Source organism: Apostichopus japonicus, chromosome 17 (genome assembly GCF_037975245.1).
Source record: "Apostichopus japonicus isolate 1M-3 chromosome 17, ASM3797524v1, whole genome shotgun sequence".
Lineage (NCBI taxonomy): Eukaryota > Metazoa > Echinodermata > Holothuroidea > Aspidochirotida > Stichopodidae > Apostichopus > Apostichopus japonicus.
The window spans coordinates 11,676,058-11,693,169 of record NC_092577.1 but is presented as its reverse complement, the minus strand read 5'-3'; the positions used below and the strand labels follow the sequence as shown (position 1 = coordinate 11,693,169).

The following is a 17,112-nucleotide window of genomic DNA, read 5'->3' as shown; positions in this document are numbered from 1 at the left end:
AATCCAGAGGTGACACGTTTGAAATTGTTTTTATGTGATCACTGAGGTGAAATTTAACGAACGGTATTAAATAATAATCAGCTCAAACTGTGACGTAACTCACTTCATTTTGATCTGTGAGTTTCCTTCCAAGTATGCCGTTGACCGTCGAATGGTGGGTTTTGTTGACCGTATGGTTGGGTTTAGCGCTTCCATACTTCATACTGTCAACCGTCAGATGAGATCCATCTCTCACAAGCTGTACAATGAATGACAGACAGAACAAAATCAATCAATCAATCAATCAATATCCATGATTTCGTGTTGCTCTAGGTAGAGTACACATCTAGAGTGTTCTTTAACACTAGACTACTATAGATCTACCAAGCAGTGGGGTCTGATCCTCTGCCCTGGATCAACTTTGTAGCATGAATTTATAAATCTCTCCCACTCTGGATCTGAACCAGATATCATAATTAAATAAATAAATAAATAAATACATAAAGTTTAATATAGCGCCAAACAAACTATGAAATAATTCTCGTAGTGCTTAAAAAAATAATAACAATTATAACATAATCTTTGGTGAAGAGATACGTTTTGAGTGCTGCTGATTTGAAACTGTTCACAGTATTGCACATTTTTATGTTCTGGAAGTGAGTTCCACAGGCACGGTGCACTGGATGCAAACGTTCTCAAACCGTAAGTCTCTTGGGGGAGATCAGATCCGGAGATGAAAATATTCAAAATAACAAGTGTGTATTCTAGTTGGATCACAACGACCGGAGATCACAAAGACATGACATCATGTCCTGTTCATTGCGACGATCCGCTCGGATCTGATTCAAGGGTGCTTGCAACTATTACAAGGAGTATGCGGAAACATCTACATGGCTAACGCTGTATATTCTATGTAACTTCCTGTTTGTTGATCATTGCGGACTGATCGCCTCGATCCAATATCTTGATCATAAATGATCGAGAAATTGGAGTGAAATAATTTTTGGTTTACAAATAAAATAAAATAAATTACAGTTATGATCGGAAAAATCAAACCACTGAATGTTCTCTATGTGAATCAGTGTCGAGTAATTACCTACATACAGTACTATAGTTTGAAAATAGATACATTTTCCACAAAATGTTATAAATAGCAATACTTTCAGATCTGTTAATAAACCACAGCTGATATTGTAGATGCCATTGAAGACCAAACATTCCCATGAAATACCTTTAATTACAAAACGGCAATTTAATTTTAGTAAGGTACAGTTTCGGTGTATGACCTGCATAATCCCACCAATGCAGCAATGAGATAAATATATCCAAACAGATCAAAGTATTAAGTCTTCGTCCTAATAAATCAATTAACTGCATTCATAGTTTCAAGATGCACAGCCTCAAAACACATGTCCACTTCTCCCCCTGACTTTCCAGAGGAGCTGTTTGTTTCATTATCTCGAGAGACGTGACACCAGAATGACATAGTCCTTTTGAGGAATACAATGGTCTATATTGATCTGATTACCGCATGAGAAAAGAAAGAAAAACAATTGTCTATTGTCAGAATGCTTCTACCAGTGGAATTATTGTCCACCGTAAAAGAGTTTATCGATCTTCAAAATGTTGTTTATTAAGTCTCGCCATCGATTCCACTAGTATGCAAGAAGGCCACTGGATACGGTGATTGATATTGTGTGGAAACGGGTATTTGATACGGATCAAGAGCAGAGAATGGAATTTTTCCAGTCTGTTGACCTGATTGTTTGGATGTAACACCATCGCATAAAGGGACACCTAATCTCGCTTCTTAAAACCGACTGGTAGGGGAACTGGTTGTCTGCTAGGATCAATTCAATGGAGGGCCTTGGAGGGGAAATTTAATTGTAGACCATTCAGTGACAATAGATCGATAAACTGGAACATGAAAAAAAAAAAAACCTTTAGAAATGTGTAACGATAGGATCACTCAATATTTGCACTATACGGTTCTAGTAGAATTTGATTAAAATTGTCACCTCCAAATTTAGAGCACGAGTGAATGAAGAGGTCCTGTAATGATTTAATAATCATCCCTACATTTGGCAATGTTACTTGCTTTTATATGTTAAAGGTGTATACTCCTCATAAACTCATGTAGACTCATGTGTAAAATTAACTATTTTAAGTATGTGCTGGCTCAGCAACATCACCTGGGGTGCTGAGTTACTTAATTAAGACTTGTTTTGAGTATAAATTCCAGTAATTAATGCATACAAGTATTATACCTATGTATATACCCATAGAGTACAGTTTTAGTTATATTTTACCCTTTGGATTATAAATGCAAGCATTCATTTGAACGACTTCTGAACAAGCAGTAAGTTTTTTTTTCCATTTCAGGTTTTTTTGGTATAATATTTCATTTTTTTAAATTTTTCTTAATTTATATTTTACCCATTGGATTATGCAAGCATTCATTTGAATGAATTCTGAACAAGCAGTAATTTTATTTTCCATTTCGGTTTTTTTTTGTATATTTTTCATTTTTTTTTTTTTAAACAAACAGTGCAATATTCACATGCAGTTGGACATATATATACCTCTGTGGGAGCACTAGCAAAACAACTTCTGCCTTCAGTTTAACAGAATGGATGTACAGGATACAGAATTCAGCTGTGCACGATTAACAGGCCTGGAAGAGCTCAAAGTTTCTTCACTTTTGTTCACAAACTCCCCTTTTGATTAATTATTTCATTCTCTTTGTAAATTCCCTTTCCACATTCTAAAAAGTCTATTTATGACATTTCAATTTTTCTGATCAATCACTATGTACACAGTCCAAGCTGATCCTATTTATAATTATTTTCCAGCCTGAATTTGTGGATACTGTCATATTTAGCTGAATACTGGACCATGGCCTACTGTATTACAGTATACAGTGGTAGCACCGTAGCTAGAAATAAAGAATTATTGTGGCACTCCATGTACTAACATTCTGCCTCAAGTCCCTATTGTGTGAGGGGTGGAGTGGGGGGGCGGCGGTGGAGGGAAAAGCCTGATCCAACCTTACGAAGAAGGTTTAATAGCAAATGCAATTTGTAAACAGAAAACAGACTATTAAATTAATATTAATAGATTGGTAAGGATAATTACTGTAGACAAGCAAAACATACAGAATGGAATCTTTACAAACTACAGCATGGAAAACTTTAATACTGGGTAGAGGAACTCAACTTGCAGGGATCTGGTTTAAAATTCCACAGGAGGATTATAACACATTATGGTTAAACAGAAGTGGCTTGGCCATGCAGAGAACTCTGTTGATATCTGGTTCTGTGGCTTGGCAAGATCAAGACAAGACCAGGACTGCAAATCAAATTACATCAACACATTCATAATTCATAATTCCAGGATGATCCTCTTTTATCACCCCTGAAAATCAGACTATCACCCCATGGGTAGCCCATTCCACCATTGTTTATGTCACATGTGATTGGCTATCCTTCTTAACGGCTGCCACACAGGTGGGATGGGTGAAAAGTTCAGATCATTGGACAACCCCCATAGAGGTCATGACAACTATGTTTTGTTCAGTTTTAGAACCACTTTTCGACCAAACAGGAAGGAAAATTTATGTACAGTATTCTTCAAACAGAACAGGAAAGTAAAGAAAATTAACATGATCGTTCTTATTGGATTATGAACCTTGAAAGTGATCTGTTAAGACTGTATCCTTGGTGACGAGAGATGAAAGACAGCTGGGCATACAGCCAAATCTACATGAAAGCAGTTACAACAACATTCCAGACTATGAAAAAGAGTTTTCTTTTAATTTAAGTTTTGAAAAAACAACATTTTTGCCCAGATTTTTTCATGGCGATATCTTCGATTAATTTTTATTATCTAACGAGGATGAATTAAGTATTGTAGTGGTACTGTATTTCAACAAGTATGAGCACATGTGACCGTTATTGGACCTCCTAGCATATTTAGAGACTTTAGAGACCAAAGCTCAGGCATGAAAGGTGAGAGAGCTAAGGCATAAAAATCAGTTTTAGCTAAAATTAGCTAAAACACAAAATCTGTTAAATTGTTACTTTTAGTGCCAGTTCTAAGGACAACATGTACTCTAGTGGCTATATTAATATTAATGACATTAAAACTTGGCAAAAATCAACTCAAATTGAAATGCTGCTTTTAGTGAATTATATTCACAGGCCTGAAGCAGCCAATATGTATAGTCCACCTTCTCTCCAGAGAAGCACAAACTGCTCATCAATATTACAGTATTATACAAACACTCAACAGGTCGGGTACAATAGCATTAAGTAAATTTATTCAGTAGCTAAGCAACATCCTCTTAAGACACCTATTGAAAGGAAGGAGACTGCAAAGTCAACAGGAGGTGATAAGTCTGGACACTGTGTCAGTATTGATAATATATTTGGATAACACTGGCTTCGTGATGGTTACAGCACTGGTTGTAGTGGTGACATCCCTATGTTCCGAAGTCTCTATGTTCCGACAAAAAGAAAAATTTCGAAGCAATCGGAGCAATCCTTTTTATCCAAAAATTTGGTTGTACAGGTACCAAGAAAACTAGTTTTGTGACCACAATTTTTTGGGACCAATTTTATTGAGAGTAAACATACTTTTGGACCCAAATTTTTTTGGACCCAATTTTTTTTGGACCAACATTTATTTTGGACTTATTTTTTTTTGGGGGGGGGACTCGCTTTTTTTGGTCCCAAAAATTTGGGTCCTAAAAAAATTGGTCTGAAAACATTGGTGACAAAAAATGTTGGTACCATAACATGTTGGTTCCAAAAAAATTTGAGTAAACAAATGTTGGTCACAAAAATATGTTGGTCCAAAAATATTTGGTCCGAAAACCTGTTGGTCAAAAAAAAAACTAGGTAAAAAAAAGTTGGGTCTGAAAAAAGTTGGTCTGAAAAATTTACGAGTCCAAAAATTATTTCATATTGTCAGGACAAAGATACATCGGAACAAAGAGATGTTTTTTATCTTTTTTTTGACCCAAATGAATTACAAACCAGATATTTAGCGGGCAAGCATGCGATTCTGCCAAAATTCTGTCACTTTTTGTTTTTGGGGTGTTTAAACTTTGAATGACTGCCATAATAACCTCATTTCTCATTCAATTTGGCTGAAATTTGGTCATGGGTTTGTGTGAGATAAGTCTTCATGTATGCTATCACATTTCATTAATTTGAAGGTCGTTTGGGTCACGAGAGGTCCTTAGAGCTTTTGTTCAAATATATATGCTGAAATATTGTGGATATCAAGTTTGAATTATGGTGTACCAAAGTTGTTCAGGATAAATATGTTTGTCGTCATGTGAGGGTCCAAAACAGGGCCTTGTGTGGAGTTTTTAGTTATAAATGATGAAATTATGTAGGCCACAGATTGAATATATGCGATGATCAAAACATTTTGTTTTCATAAATGTACATGTACTACTGTACAACGCATACATGTATGCATGTACATGGTATGGTGCTTAAATTTCAAGCCATAATGACTGAGAGGGACACAAAATGCCACAGCGGGCCTGGACACTATAACCACAGCCTGTTGTGCTTAGTATGTTTCACTATTTCCATGTATACTGTCGTACAGTACTGTCCAGGAATAAAAGTACCACACAGCTCTTAGCTTGGTTTATTCTGTTATAGAGAAGCTCTGCTCTTTCATTTATTTATTTGTCTTGATAGTCATCAAGAATATAAATTAAATTTACTTACATTTTATACCCCATTCCTTACGAGACAAATAGTACGCAAATATATACAAGTCCTAGTAAATATGTCTGCACAGACAATATATAGGCTCCTACTTAGTGTACAATTAAAGTCAAACACAATAAAACATTTAATTGAGGGTCTCTTGTTGGCGTAGTTTCTGGACAACCATTTTATCCAAACAGTTAAAGGCAAGATGTATGGTCCTATTACATAACCTGAGATCATTTAATGGCATCCATTAAGAGAAAACCTGAGATCATTTAATGTCATACATTAAGGTTAAATTGGTTTATGATCCCATCTACTATAGCCTGAGCAGCCCTGACCTAATGAACCTACACCATATATGATACATAGTCAGTTACATGATGTACCAAAATGGCTGGATTGGTTTTAAGTCTTCATTTAAAACCAAGGAAGTGAGATGTCTATTCATATATATGATTAGTAGACTTTATTACTAATTGCCCTGGAAGCAATTTGCTTTACCATCACTGAAAAACAAGGTTTGAATTCCATGATCAAATATAATGCAGACAACTTTGTGCTGTACACTATACATCCCCTTGCAAGTTGAAATAAATATATAGATCTGCACTGTGTGACACATTCAAGGACTTCAGACACCTGGAGGTCAAAGAGCCAGGTGGAAAGAGAAGGGGGAGGGGACATGCAACCAGGGAGTTGTTAAGGAACAACTCCCTGATGCAACCATCTTAGATCTTGAATCTGCCCCTCCCCTTCCATCCCAAGCCTGTGTTGACACGGTGACATTTTTTCCTTCAATATTTTAATATGTTTTGATATATGTGTGATAGCATGAAGACCTGTTCCAAGGTCTCAGATCTATTACTTCCAAGAACACTGTACATAATCTAGATATTGCCATGTGTATCCATAGTAGGCCTAATTTTGAAAGCCATAGGTACCACAAACCTAAGTGCAAGTACTCAGTCTAGCCAAATAATTTACTGTATAACAAATATTACATTCTTACTACACCTTGTTCCTCTCAAAGAATTCATGCACTCTCCCACACACATTTACGAACCTAAATTACAAATTGGTGATTTGTATTAATTTCTGTAGCACTAGGTTGCAGTCTACAGGTTAATTTACCGAAAGTGCTAGTTAAATGTTGTAATTTGGTATTCAACCCATCAGGTTCATAGAAATGTTTGTTTTGAGTGGCTTGGTTGAGACAGCCTGTACAATGGGGGTTCTAGGGTTTCCTCTGGGATTTCTCACGTGAGAGGCAGTTACTAGTGTATGTGACACTGTAGGACACATGCATAGCGGGGGGGGGGGGATGGTGTGGTGGGGGATGGAGAAAAGTTTGTTCCACATCCTAATGTCAATTATCCTAGCAATAAATTAGTATCAAATTGCTATATTAAATAGGCAGAAGAACTTGAAAAATTTGTTGCTATAATTTAGTGTTCACAGCCATTTTTTCAATGTCATATGATGGTATGGGTTAAAAACAAAGGTGTTTTGCAATTGTTGCATTTTTTTTATTCCTTCTCTGCATGAAACTGTGAGGCAGCGATGTTAATAATATTTCTGCAAGGCAGTCGCCAAACAAAAAAAACAGATACGTAGCAACCTAACAAAATGGAGTAAGGGGAAAACCCTGGGATCGATTGCAGAAAAGCTGTTCTATGTACAGTAGCCATAGCAAATACATTCTAACCAGTACACCATGCTAAGACATACAGCAACTAGAATGAGCTCTGGTGCAATACAATATTATACAGTAATCTTAGATATCAGACACTACATGAGGAAGACTTAAATACGTTCCAATAGTCAATAGGCTCACCGCCCCCCCCCCCAGGCCCCCCTTCAATGATACTGTGTGAACGAGAATTTATAACAACTCTTCACCCATGAGTGAAAGAGTCAGCCAGGAATGCTCTGTATTTAATAAAACATTTTATCACATGAAATATTTTTTTCTCTTTTCCATCAAACAATTTCACTATAGGTCAAAGAAACTCACAGAAAGGCTAGACTGGGATTCTGCTTGTGTAGTACACATACATACCATGCTTTTTTCATTAACATGCACTAAAGGGAGTAAAATATATTCCATGATAAACCAATAACCAGCAGGAAATCTTCAAATATTGTCACTTTGTGAAAAAAAAATGAAAAGCACTTCACAAAGACCTGAAACAGTATTTCATGCGTTCCACAGACTAACAAAAGTTTTACCCTGAATAGAAAGGGAATTTCTTTGATATTTCAGAGGGATTGTACAAGTTTATTGATTTTAAGTTCCCAGATGTGTTCATAAACTTATAACATATTGTCTCCATATGTACTACAACAATGGACCCCTGTTGATCGCTGCCCCCCTGCGGCTGCCCCCCCTGCTTCTGCTCCTTGCCACTGCAGATAGTCAACTTACTTCTGTATATGTGCAGTTAATGCCAATCAATTAATCGTTTAATAAAGCAGGACACTAACTCATTAAACCAATATGCTGTACTATTTAGTCTTAATATGCACTACTTATGGTCATTCAATACTAGGCCCGAAATATGCTACAACATACAACTCAGTATCTAAAGTAAACAATTACAGTATATCAAGTTATTACCAATCTCAAAGTCAAACAAACTTTTCTTTCCGAGATTCACCAGTCAATCTCTGTACAAATGAATTTAAACTAGAGCTGGACGAAACCACCGGTGAAATTTACAGCTTAGAGCTACACATACTGTATGCATACATACTGTATGCATATGCATACATACTGTAATGCAGAACTGGGCAGCACACACGAAAATTACAGAACAGAGATATATATACATAGGATCAAGCCATGTAGTATTTTCCAAATTTTTAAATGTGCCATTCTAACAAAATAACTCAGAAACTTTAGAAATGTCAGTTAGCCCAGATTCTATACGATATAAACTCTTGTTAATTTCACCTGATTAGAGCTCTATTACCGCCTCTATGCTAGTTAAGCTCTATGCTCTGAAAGTTATATAGACTCTTTACGCTCAAGATCTTTGCTCCTCTATGCTCCTCCAGCTCTATGCTCAAGATCTATGCTACTTGGTGCTCCAGCCCTATGCTCCAGCTCTATGCTCCTGTTTGCACTATGCTCAAGATCTATAGATGCTTTATGCTCAAGATATATGCTCCAGCTCTATGCTCCTCTATGCACTATGCTCAAGATCTATGCACCTCTTTGCACAAGATCTTTGCTCCAATGCTCTATGCTCAAGCTCTATGGATTGGTCAGAATCTTAAGAAATATTAGGAAAGAAAACTGTTAAGGAACATCTGGCCTATAGATACTGTACCTTTGATTCCTTTCGCTGAAGTAAAACATGAATCCTCACACCACACAAACTGTCAGATTGTTCGTCAAAGTTTTCGATCAAATTTTTTGAGAAGAAAACTTTCCGCCCTTCGTGCTTCCTCATGACTGATTTGGAACTTCTCTCCTCGACTTTAAGATGCTTCATTTCAAACACAAGACTAACTACACTCTCAATTCAAATATTGCTCTCAGACAGACTGGAGGATGTTGTTTAATTTGTGGGATTTATAACAATTATTCTTTGCAGGATACTCAAGAAGATGGAAGCTATGTAAATTTGACCTTTCAGAATACAGAAGATTATAAATAGCCAAACAAACAGCTTAAAAAAACATAGGTTTAATCTAGGCAAAATGGTAAACTGCTTTCAACAAGGCTTCCATTGGTTGATCCGAACCAGATTGTAAACATTTTCAAAATATGTCTCTTTAAATAGAGCTGACAGTTGGATATGTGGTACTGCATTTGCAGACCAGCTGTAGCCAGCAATGCACAGTGGTCCTCAAGATGTACAGTAGACCAACACTGTACTGTATTGATGTTAGAATTATTTGTCGAAAAGCTTAACGAAATCGAGAGCAAATCCAACAGATTTGTCAACGAAAAGCAAATTATAATTGAAGCTTGTTTATATTTCAAGTATCCTTCATTTACAGTACATGCAAATAAGTAAGGAGTTTTCCCCTAACTTTTAGCAATGCCACCTGTATTCAATTATTGGAGGATGTACAGTTTCCAAACTCAATTTAAAAGACAGTGTCCTGATATGAAAATTGACGTGGAATCATATGGAGATACAGTATAACAGCAGTGCCAAACAGAGAGATTTTAAGCAAACAACAGTACTACAACCTACACTTCACCGCTGAACGTAACACCAAGTGTACGGTACGTTACCATAAAACATTATTCGATGTGCATTCCTTACAATTGCATGCCTCTCATATCACTGTAAGTTGTCATGGAAACAGGATCAATCTCTGATGAGTATCTTAAACATTGATCACTGTGTAAAAGTTGTCCTGCAAATCCTACATTCTGCCTGCAGTCCTGCACTGCAGTAACTTTGCCTCGCTGTAAAAAAATATCCACGCTTTATCGATGACTTTTTTACGTCTGTCAGAAAACTTGCACAATTTGTCTAATTCCTCATTCTTAACACGATCCCCAAAAGTTTGTAGTTCAGACCAAAATGACAGTGTGGTACGAACTCTACTTGTTCCTGCAGAATGACTTACAGTTCCTGTTTGTTGAGCATTTTTACGAACAAAATCAATTCTCACCTCGGCCGGATGTTTGAGGACTCTCCAGGGTGAGATGGAATCAATATTCCAGATTTAAATAAGTTAAGAGGTTTTACAGACCGTAGGACCCTACTTCCTGGACTAAAAGCTTGACAAACTCGATGAACATGACTGGGACAATACAGCCCCCACCCCCCCCCAAAAAAATATATATATTAACTATTGATCTTCAGATGTCTGACTCTCAAAATAACACAAAGCAACAAGTTTCTTTTAATAGTTATAAATTTGCAGCCATGCAGCTAGCATTCATCATCATCATTATATACAGTAGACCTGTTGGGATAACCAGGGAGTTGCCAGTTGGCAAATCTCTGGGATGAGTTAGCACTGTATCAAATTTCAAACAAAATTCCTACAACACTGCACAATATTGCTGTACATCAGTAATTATGTCCTGTTAAAAATTTGTAATTCAGGGGCTAAGAAATAAACAGTCACTTGCCCTGCTTTGACATGTCATGTCAGAGTACCTGGGATTTATTTGCAGTAACTGGGATATATATGCTTGAACATGAGACTTACAAACTCTCCTGGTTTTGCCAGGGATTCTCGTAGTTAACATTTAAAACAAATTGAAAATGCACCCTCTAAAACCACTGCCATAACAGTATACAGGCTGTCTCGGACATTTTAATAGGCTCTTGGTTGATCGCAGGAAATTTGAGCTGTGCAAGTGACTTTTCCACGCTCGTTTCCTTTGGCTACTAGGCTTGGCGTATTGATTACGCAACACACAGGCTAACTTTCCAGGCTAATCACCTTGAAAGGTGAAAAAGTGGGCAGTGGCAAAAAGTGAACGGCGGTCTAAATAAAGGGCGGATTTTCAAATGAAGGCGCCCCTCATACTCTCCAAGCGCCAATTAGTACAGAAATTTTCCAGTGTATGTCCATTCCAAAACAATAAGTGTTTGGCCGATTGTTACAGTACTCATTCCATGTAGTGTGCTGACTGACACAAACATGTTCCGGGTACTGCAAATTTAAACTGTGAAAATTGTACAGTAAGCCTACCTTTCCAGTCTTTTGATGAGAAATGGGTTTAATGAGAGGTAGAATGGTCTTCTTCCTTTCCCCAGTGGGTCTGCAGACAAAAATAAGACAATTGAAAACTTAAATATATTACTCAAAAAATTAAAACGTGGACTATTAAACTCCTACTGCGTAACTCTCTTCGACACTCTGTTCCTGTGGTGTGGGGTGTGGGAGTGGGGTAGTTTGGGCTTGGGTTAGTGAGAGATGGGGCCAGACAATGCCACCGTAGCATACAATACCTGTACAGTATCATAAGGGATCATACCCAGTTTAATTCATGAATAAATTTGATGAATTCTTGTAAGTTTATAAGGTAAACTTGTGTATCTGTCTAGACATGTACTATAATGTCAGTACATTCACAAGTACAATGCAGAGCTAAAGGAGAGAAACATCTCCATGGCAACCAAGGGCTGGATCTAGGTTACTTCATGGATGAGTAGGTTACTTCATGGTTACTTCATGGAGGAGTTAGCACTGTATCAAATTTCAAACAAATTTCCTACAACGCTGCACAATATTACTGTACTTAATCAGTAATTCCGTCCTGTTAAAAATTTGTCATTGGGACTAGAAATAAACAGTCACTTGCCCTGCTTTGACATGTCATGTCAGAGTACCTGGGATATATAACAAATGTACACAATACATTTGTTTACTCGATAGGAGCTTAAGTTACAAGTTTAAAACTGAAGTGACTAATTCTAATTTGAATCAGGATCCACTGTTCTACACTGCAGTACTTAGATACCTAAAATTATGCCTAGGGTTACAAAAAGTGGTTACCTTGGCTATGCTGTACCTGTAAGGACTATAAATGTTTTTCTTTTTTTTCCATAATTGTTTTGTTCTTTTCTAACTTTAGTTTACTGCTTGGCCCTTTTTGAGATCTGATCCAATACCAAATCTTGTCATGGAGTTACTGTACATTGTTCATGCAGCCTACCGCACACTAGGGCCTACAGTACATCTAAATTTATGGACAATTGCCTGGGCAGCTTCAAATGGACCTATATAATATGTATGAAGCAGTTGTAAGACAGCATACAGTAGCCTGTGGTCAGATTCATTGGCCAAAGTTCTGGGTTTTTTCTGGGGGGTTTTCAGTCAGCCTGTCATCAAATTATTGACATTGTCTTTATTGACTTTTGGTATGTACAGTTTCTTAAATAGCAACTTGACTTTAAACTCTGAATAGCCAAGTCAACAAGGTTGCTATGCAACTGCACGCTTGATGGGTTAGATGTAACCAACAATAGTAACTTTTGTTAACCTTTGGCTGGGTTATCGATTCACACAATAGAATGAGGGTACTTCAGAACTATACATAGTTAACAGAAACCCTGTCACTTTAATCCTCTTGTTCAAAACTCATTAGAGTACATCAATTGCCACAGGAGGTGACTTTAAGCCAAGCATGATGGACAGAGGCGATGATTTTACAAGTGTGTAAGTCTGTCCATTATGAACTTTACTTTCAATGTGTGCAGGGTAAGGCATTGACATGGACAGTTTTTGTTTCCACCTCAAATTATCACTTTTATTCATATGGGTATCTCTATACGGCCTAATTGACACAGAAACAAATCTGTGGACAATTCTTCCCTATATATAAATAAAAACAGATCAATTGTTCTTCATCATGAATTAACATATGTTTACCATAAAACTTAAAGGTGATCAGTATTTTATATCACAATATAGTTGTGACTTGATTCAGGTTTTCAAGATTATTTATGGTTTTGACAATTTATGTGTAGTTGTACCTTCTAGGTCATTGTTTTAAACTCCAGAAGTTATAAAGAAGGATATATTGGGCATAACTTTTTACTAATAGGATTGTGAATGAATGGAACGGTTTGCCTGAGAGAAGTTGTAGTTTGCAAGTAGTATGATTGGGTTTAATAATGCTTTGGACAAGCACTTTTTAGCATTGTAATCAGGTCTGATTTTTGTGGCTTAATTGTTTTCTCAATGGTGACTTGATGGGGATTTGATTGCCCCTGCTGATCCCTTTTTTCTACTTAACTTAACTAAAGTATAATAATATAAGAAAATATGCTAGAATGTCAAATAATGGTCAAAAGTACAAATCAGTATATAACACTACTGAATTAAAATCTAAGTATAGGTTAGGGATGTGAAAAATGACACAACAACTGCTTTAGACTACACAAATACAAACCACCCCTAGGCCTACTTAATAGTGGAATATTCTGACTGGCGTTACCCTCGTACCATATCCCCGCTAACACAGCAGACTGTGTTCCTTTAAAGAAGCTGAAAAATGACTTATAATTATAGCAGAAGTTTTTCTCATTTTCTGACCAAAATCTTAGGGACATCAGGGGCATGGGATGAATTCCTGCTATATATTGATGTCCTCCAGACAACAAGGCCTAACATGAAAGACAGAAAACATTGCAATAAATTTGATAAACTCACTTTTTCTCCCCACCGTGATGAAGATTCATCCTTCCTTTGGTCAGACTGTAAGCTGGATGTTATATGTTTGAGGTCTAATGTTAGTTGTAACAGTCACAATTAAACAGTTAGGCCTTACAGTTACACAGTTATTGTTGTCTTCAAACATTACCCCTTTCGTGAAAAACAGTGTCTGGTAAAAAGGAGTGAAGGCCAAGGCTACAATAGTCAAGAATTCTCTTTGGTACCTAGGCTGGACCTAACGTAAATAGGCTCCAATTGCCTCAGCCACGGAATATATACAGTACTTCCCGGCGTCGTTTCAGAATTCACGGCCAAAAGCAGTTTTACTAGCTACGCTAATTAGGCTTGGCATAAGTCGAGATCAGGACACTGGCTGCTCGGCCTAGTAAAGTAGTACTAGGCCTAGAACTCTTTTGAAGATGACGAAACCAACTCGCTTTAATGTCTAGATCCCTTGATAAGACTCTAATTTATAAGTTGTCCAGACCCAAAAGACGTTATGATTTTTTTCCTTTTCGTTACATTTCTGCCGGTGGAGCTCCTGTTTGGCACCATAGATAAGTCACTGGCCGTAAAGCGACGCGAAATCGACGCTGTATTGTCTGTACCGTACTTTACTTAGGGTATGATGCGATATGCATGCCTAGGCTGTATTAAAAGGAAAACAAATTTCAAACTATCGCTGCATGTGCATTCATGAAACTTTCGCTGAAGAAAATTTGGCTTCTAACTTTAGCTAGATGGGCCAACTGAAGTTAAGTTCATTTGAAGAATCCATTCGGATAAGTCACATTAAGTCATCCCGAATCCGGTATCTCGAAAAACTCAACATAAATGCCATGTACGGACGTCAAAATCCCCGTTTGGACTAAAGTTTACGTTACTTGTCCAACGGACATACAGTTACAGTGGAATTACACGGTGCGCGGTGTCTACATTGCGGTGCGTATGGAAGTACTTTTTAAGGTCATAACCTGACGCGTTACTATGGAAACATGTAATTTCAGATTATAGTAGTTACACGAAACGTCACACAATAACGCAACATATTTTAAATTCTAACTGGTTTCGTGCCTCCGCTGAAGAGGTCCATTGACGAGAAATCATACAAAAGCCTTTCTCACTACGTACGTTCGAAGACCAATTACGGTCGAATCATTCCATTGCTGAATCTGTATTTTCTCCTCACGTCACACTTTAGGGCCTGTGGAGCAGAATCGATCCAATCATCAACGTTTGTTTCAAACGAATAAGTAACATACCAAGTGAAACCACACTCCGTTTAAGTATTCTTGCACGACACAATGAGACACCATTTGAGATCGATTAGTCTTCTACGCAGATATAATAAATGCCAATATATCCTCTATACTGGGGTTAAGGGACCGCGTTACTTGGTGGATCCCGCAGAGACGATATTGTCGCCATACATTTACGGTAGCCTACTATGAGTAATAATCATGGGGGTGGTTCTTCCAAGTACGCGCATTATTTATACATCAGAAACTTCTCCGAAGTTAGAAGAATGGATAAATTACAGGTTATTATAGAGTATTGGTACGGTCGCAGCTTTAAGGATCGATGACTGTACGTATGCATATACGCACCTATGTGTTCCGTTAGCTATAGACATGGGCGGCGATCATGGGGGGGGGGGGCGGGCAGTGGCGTAGCTAGGATTTTTTTTCTGTGGGAGCGCTGGGGGGGGGGCTTGAACATTTTCTGTGGGGGCTTGACCATTTTCTTGTTACTATCTAAGCGGAGCGCCACCATGGGTTGGCGCGCAGCGTACCGGGAATTTTTAGCTAAAAAAGGTCTCCTAGATCGTTGGAAATGACACTCCCCAGGCCTTCTAAGCTGCTCTAAAGTTTTCTCAACATCCTTTATTTTGAGATCCCATGTTTTTATATGGTCATCAATAGCTTAGTGAGATGGAAAAATGACAATCTGGTAAATTATTTTGAAATATCATGACAAATCTTTTGTAAATTTGACACCGGCATTGACATTTTTCGACAAATCTGCAAATTTCGCGTGGAAAACAAAGAAAGATTGACTGGGCTTTCAGCCAAGTAACATACTGAAATGACCGAACTATATGTCAAACTGACATCAAAGATTGCGTCTGAAATATTATTAGGGTAATTGACTGATTGGCCGGCAGTGGCGGAGCTAGGCAGGGGTATTGGTCAGAGGGGCGAGAATGGCCTGTAGGGGCGCTTTCGACACTATCTAAGCGGAGCGCCACCACAGGTTGGCGCAGAGCGTACAGAATTTTTTTGAGTAAAGATATTCCCTAGATCGCCGGAAATAACCCTTTCCGGGCCTTGCTAATTTGAAGATAAACGAAGAATAAATATGTGTCATCGCCAATTGTGACAAGTCGGAAGTTTATAAGGGTGTTGAAAGTACATGCGCTACATCAAAATCCCTGTGGTATCTTTTTGAGTATACTCATGTTTTCGTAAAAATAGATCGAAAACCCCGTACAGTTCTTGTAAAGAGTTTCGTACAACAGAATTAAGTGCCGATAAATTAAATACCGCAGTACGATAGAGCATTTGTCAGTTAACTACACCAACAAAATGTGACAAATATCAATCGGTAGATGAGAGTGCAATAAAAAAGTCTATAACCGCGAATAAGTAAAAAGTGCTGAAATTCTGAAAAGGGCGCCAGCAGTCCATTTGAGTCCGTCGGGGGGGGGGGGGATCCGCTCCCCTGAATATTTGGACGCGCCGCCACTGTTGGCCGGTAGACCTCAGCGATAGCGTTGTCCCCTTTCATGGGGAGGGCTATCGCCCCCACGCCCCCCGTAGCTACGCCACTGGCCGCGCGGGACATGACCCCCCCCCCCAATATTTTAGGTGGGGGTTTAGTTTTTTAATATCCCCCAATGTTTGGTGGCATAGTTTTTTGTGTGGCTATAAATTGAAAATAATGCGTGAGATTATTCATCCAAATCATATTTGGCGGTGGCTTAAACTTCATCCAACACATGCTGCATGAGGTAAATGCACTCTTCGTGGTCGTTTATGTGACCTGTGACCGTATAGCAGGTTGTCACTCATGATTATTATCATAATGTCTGTGCATCTCTACACATATGATCCACATCGATATGGATTCACTAGGTTCCATTTGGCCCGTTTCCTACAAGATTTCTAACCGCAGGCGCGTAGCCAGGGGAGGGTGGTTGAAGGGGGACACCACCCCCCACCAGAGCATATTTTTTGTATTTTTTACGATATCGAAGTTT

General features: G+C 38.0%; 1 protein-coding gene across 3 annotated transcripts in view; it reads right to left on the bottom strand.

Moving 5' to 3' along the window:
* The window catches only part of LOC139984820 (dual specificity tyrosine-phosphorylation-regulated kinase 4-like), a 46,905-nt gene that overhangs the window by 22,449 nt on the left and 7,344 nt on the right, over positions 1 to 17,112 (bottom strand). For 2 of the 3 annotated variants that reach the window (XM_071998912.1, XM_071998914.1), the window contains exons 1-3: positions 13,851 to 15,013; positions 11,385 to 11,454; positions 104 to 238 (exon numbers count right to left, since the gene is read on the bottom strand). In XM_071998912.1, coding sequence (XP_071855013.1) covers positions 104 to 238; positions 11,385 to 11,454; positions 13,851 to 13,879 — 234 coding nt within the window. In that variant the 5' untranslated portion in view covers positions 13,880 to 15,013. Of the gene's footprint in view, positions 1 to 103; positions 239 to 11,384; positions 11,455 to 13,850; positions 15,014 to 17,112 lie in introns of those variants that run through there. The other variant, XM_071998913.1, reaches the window with a different exon arrangement.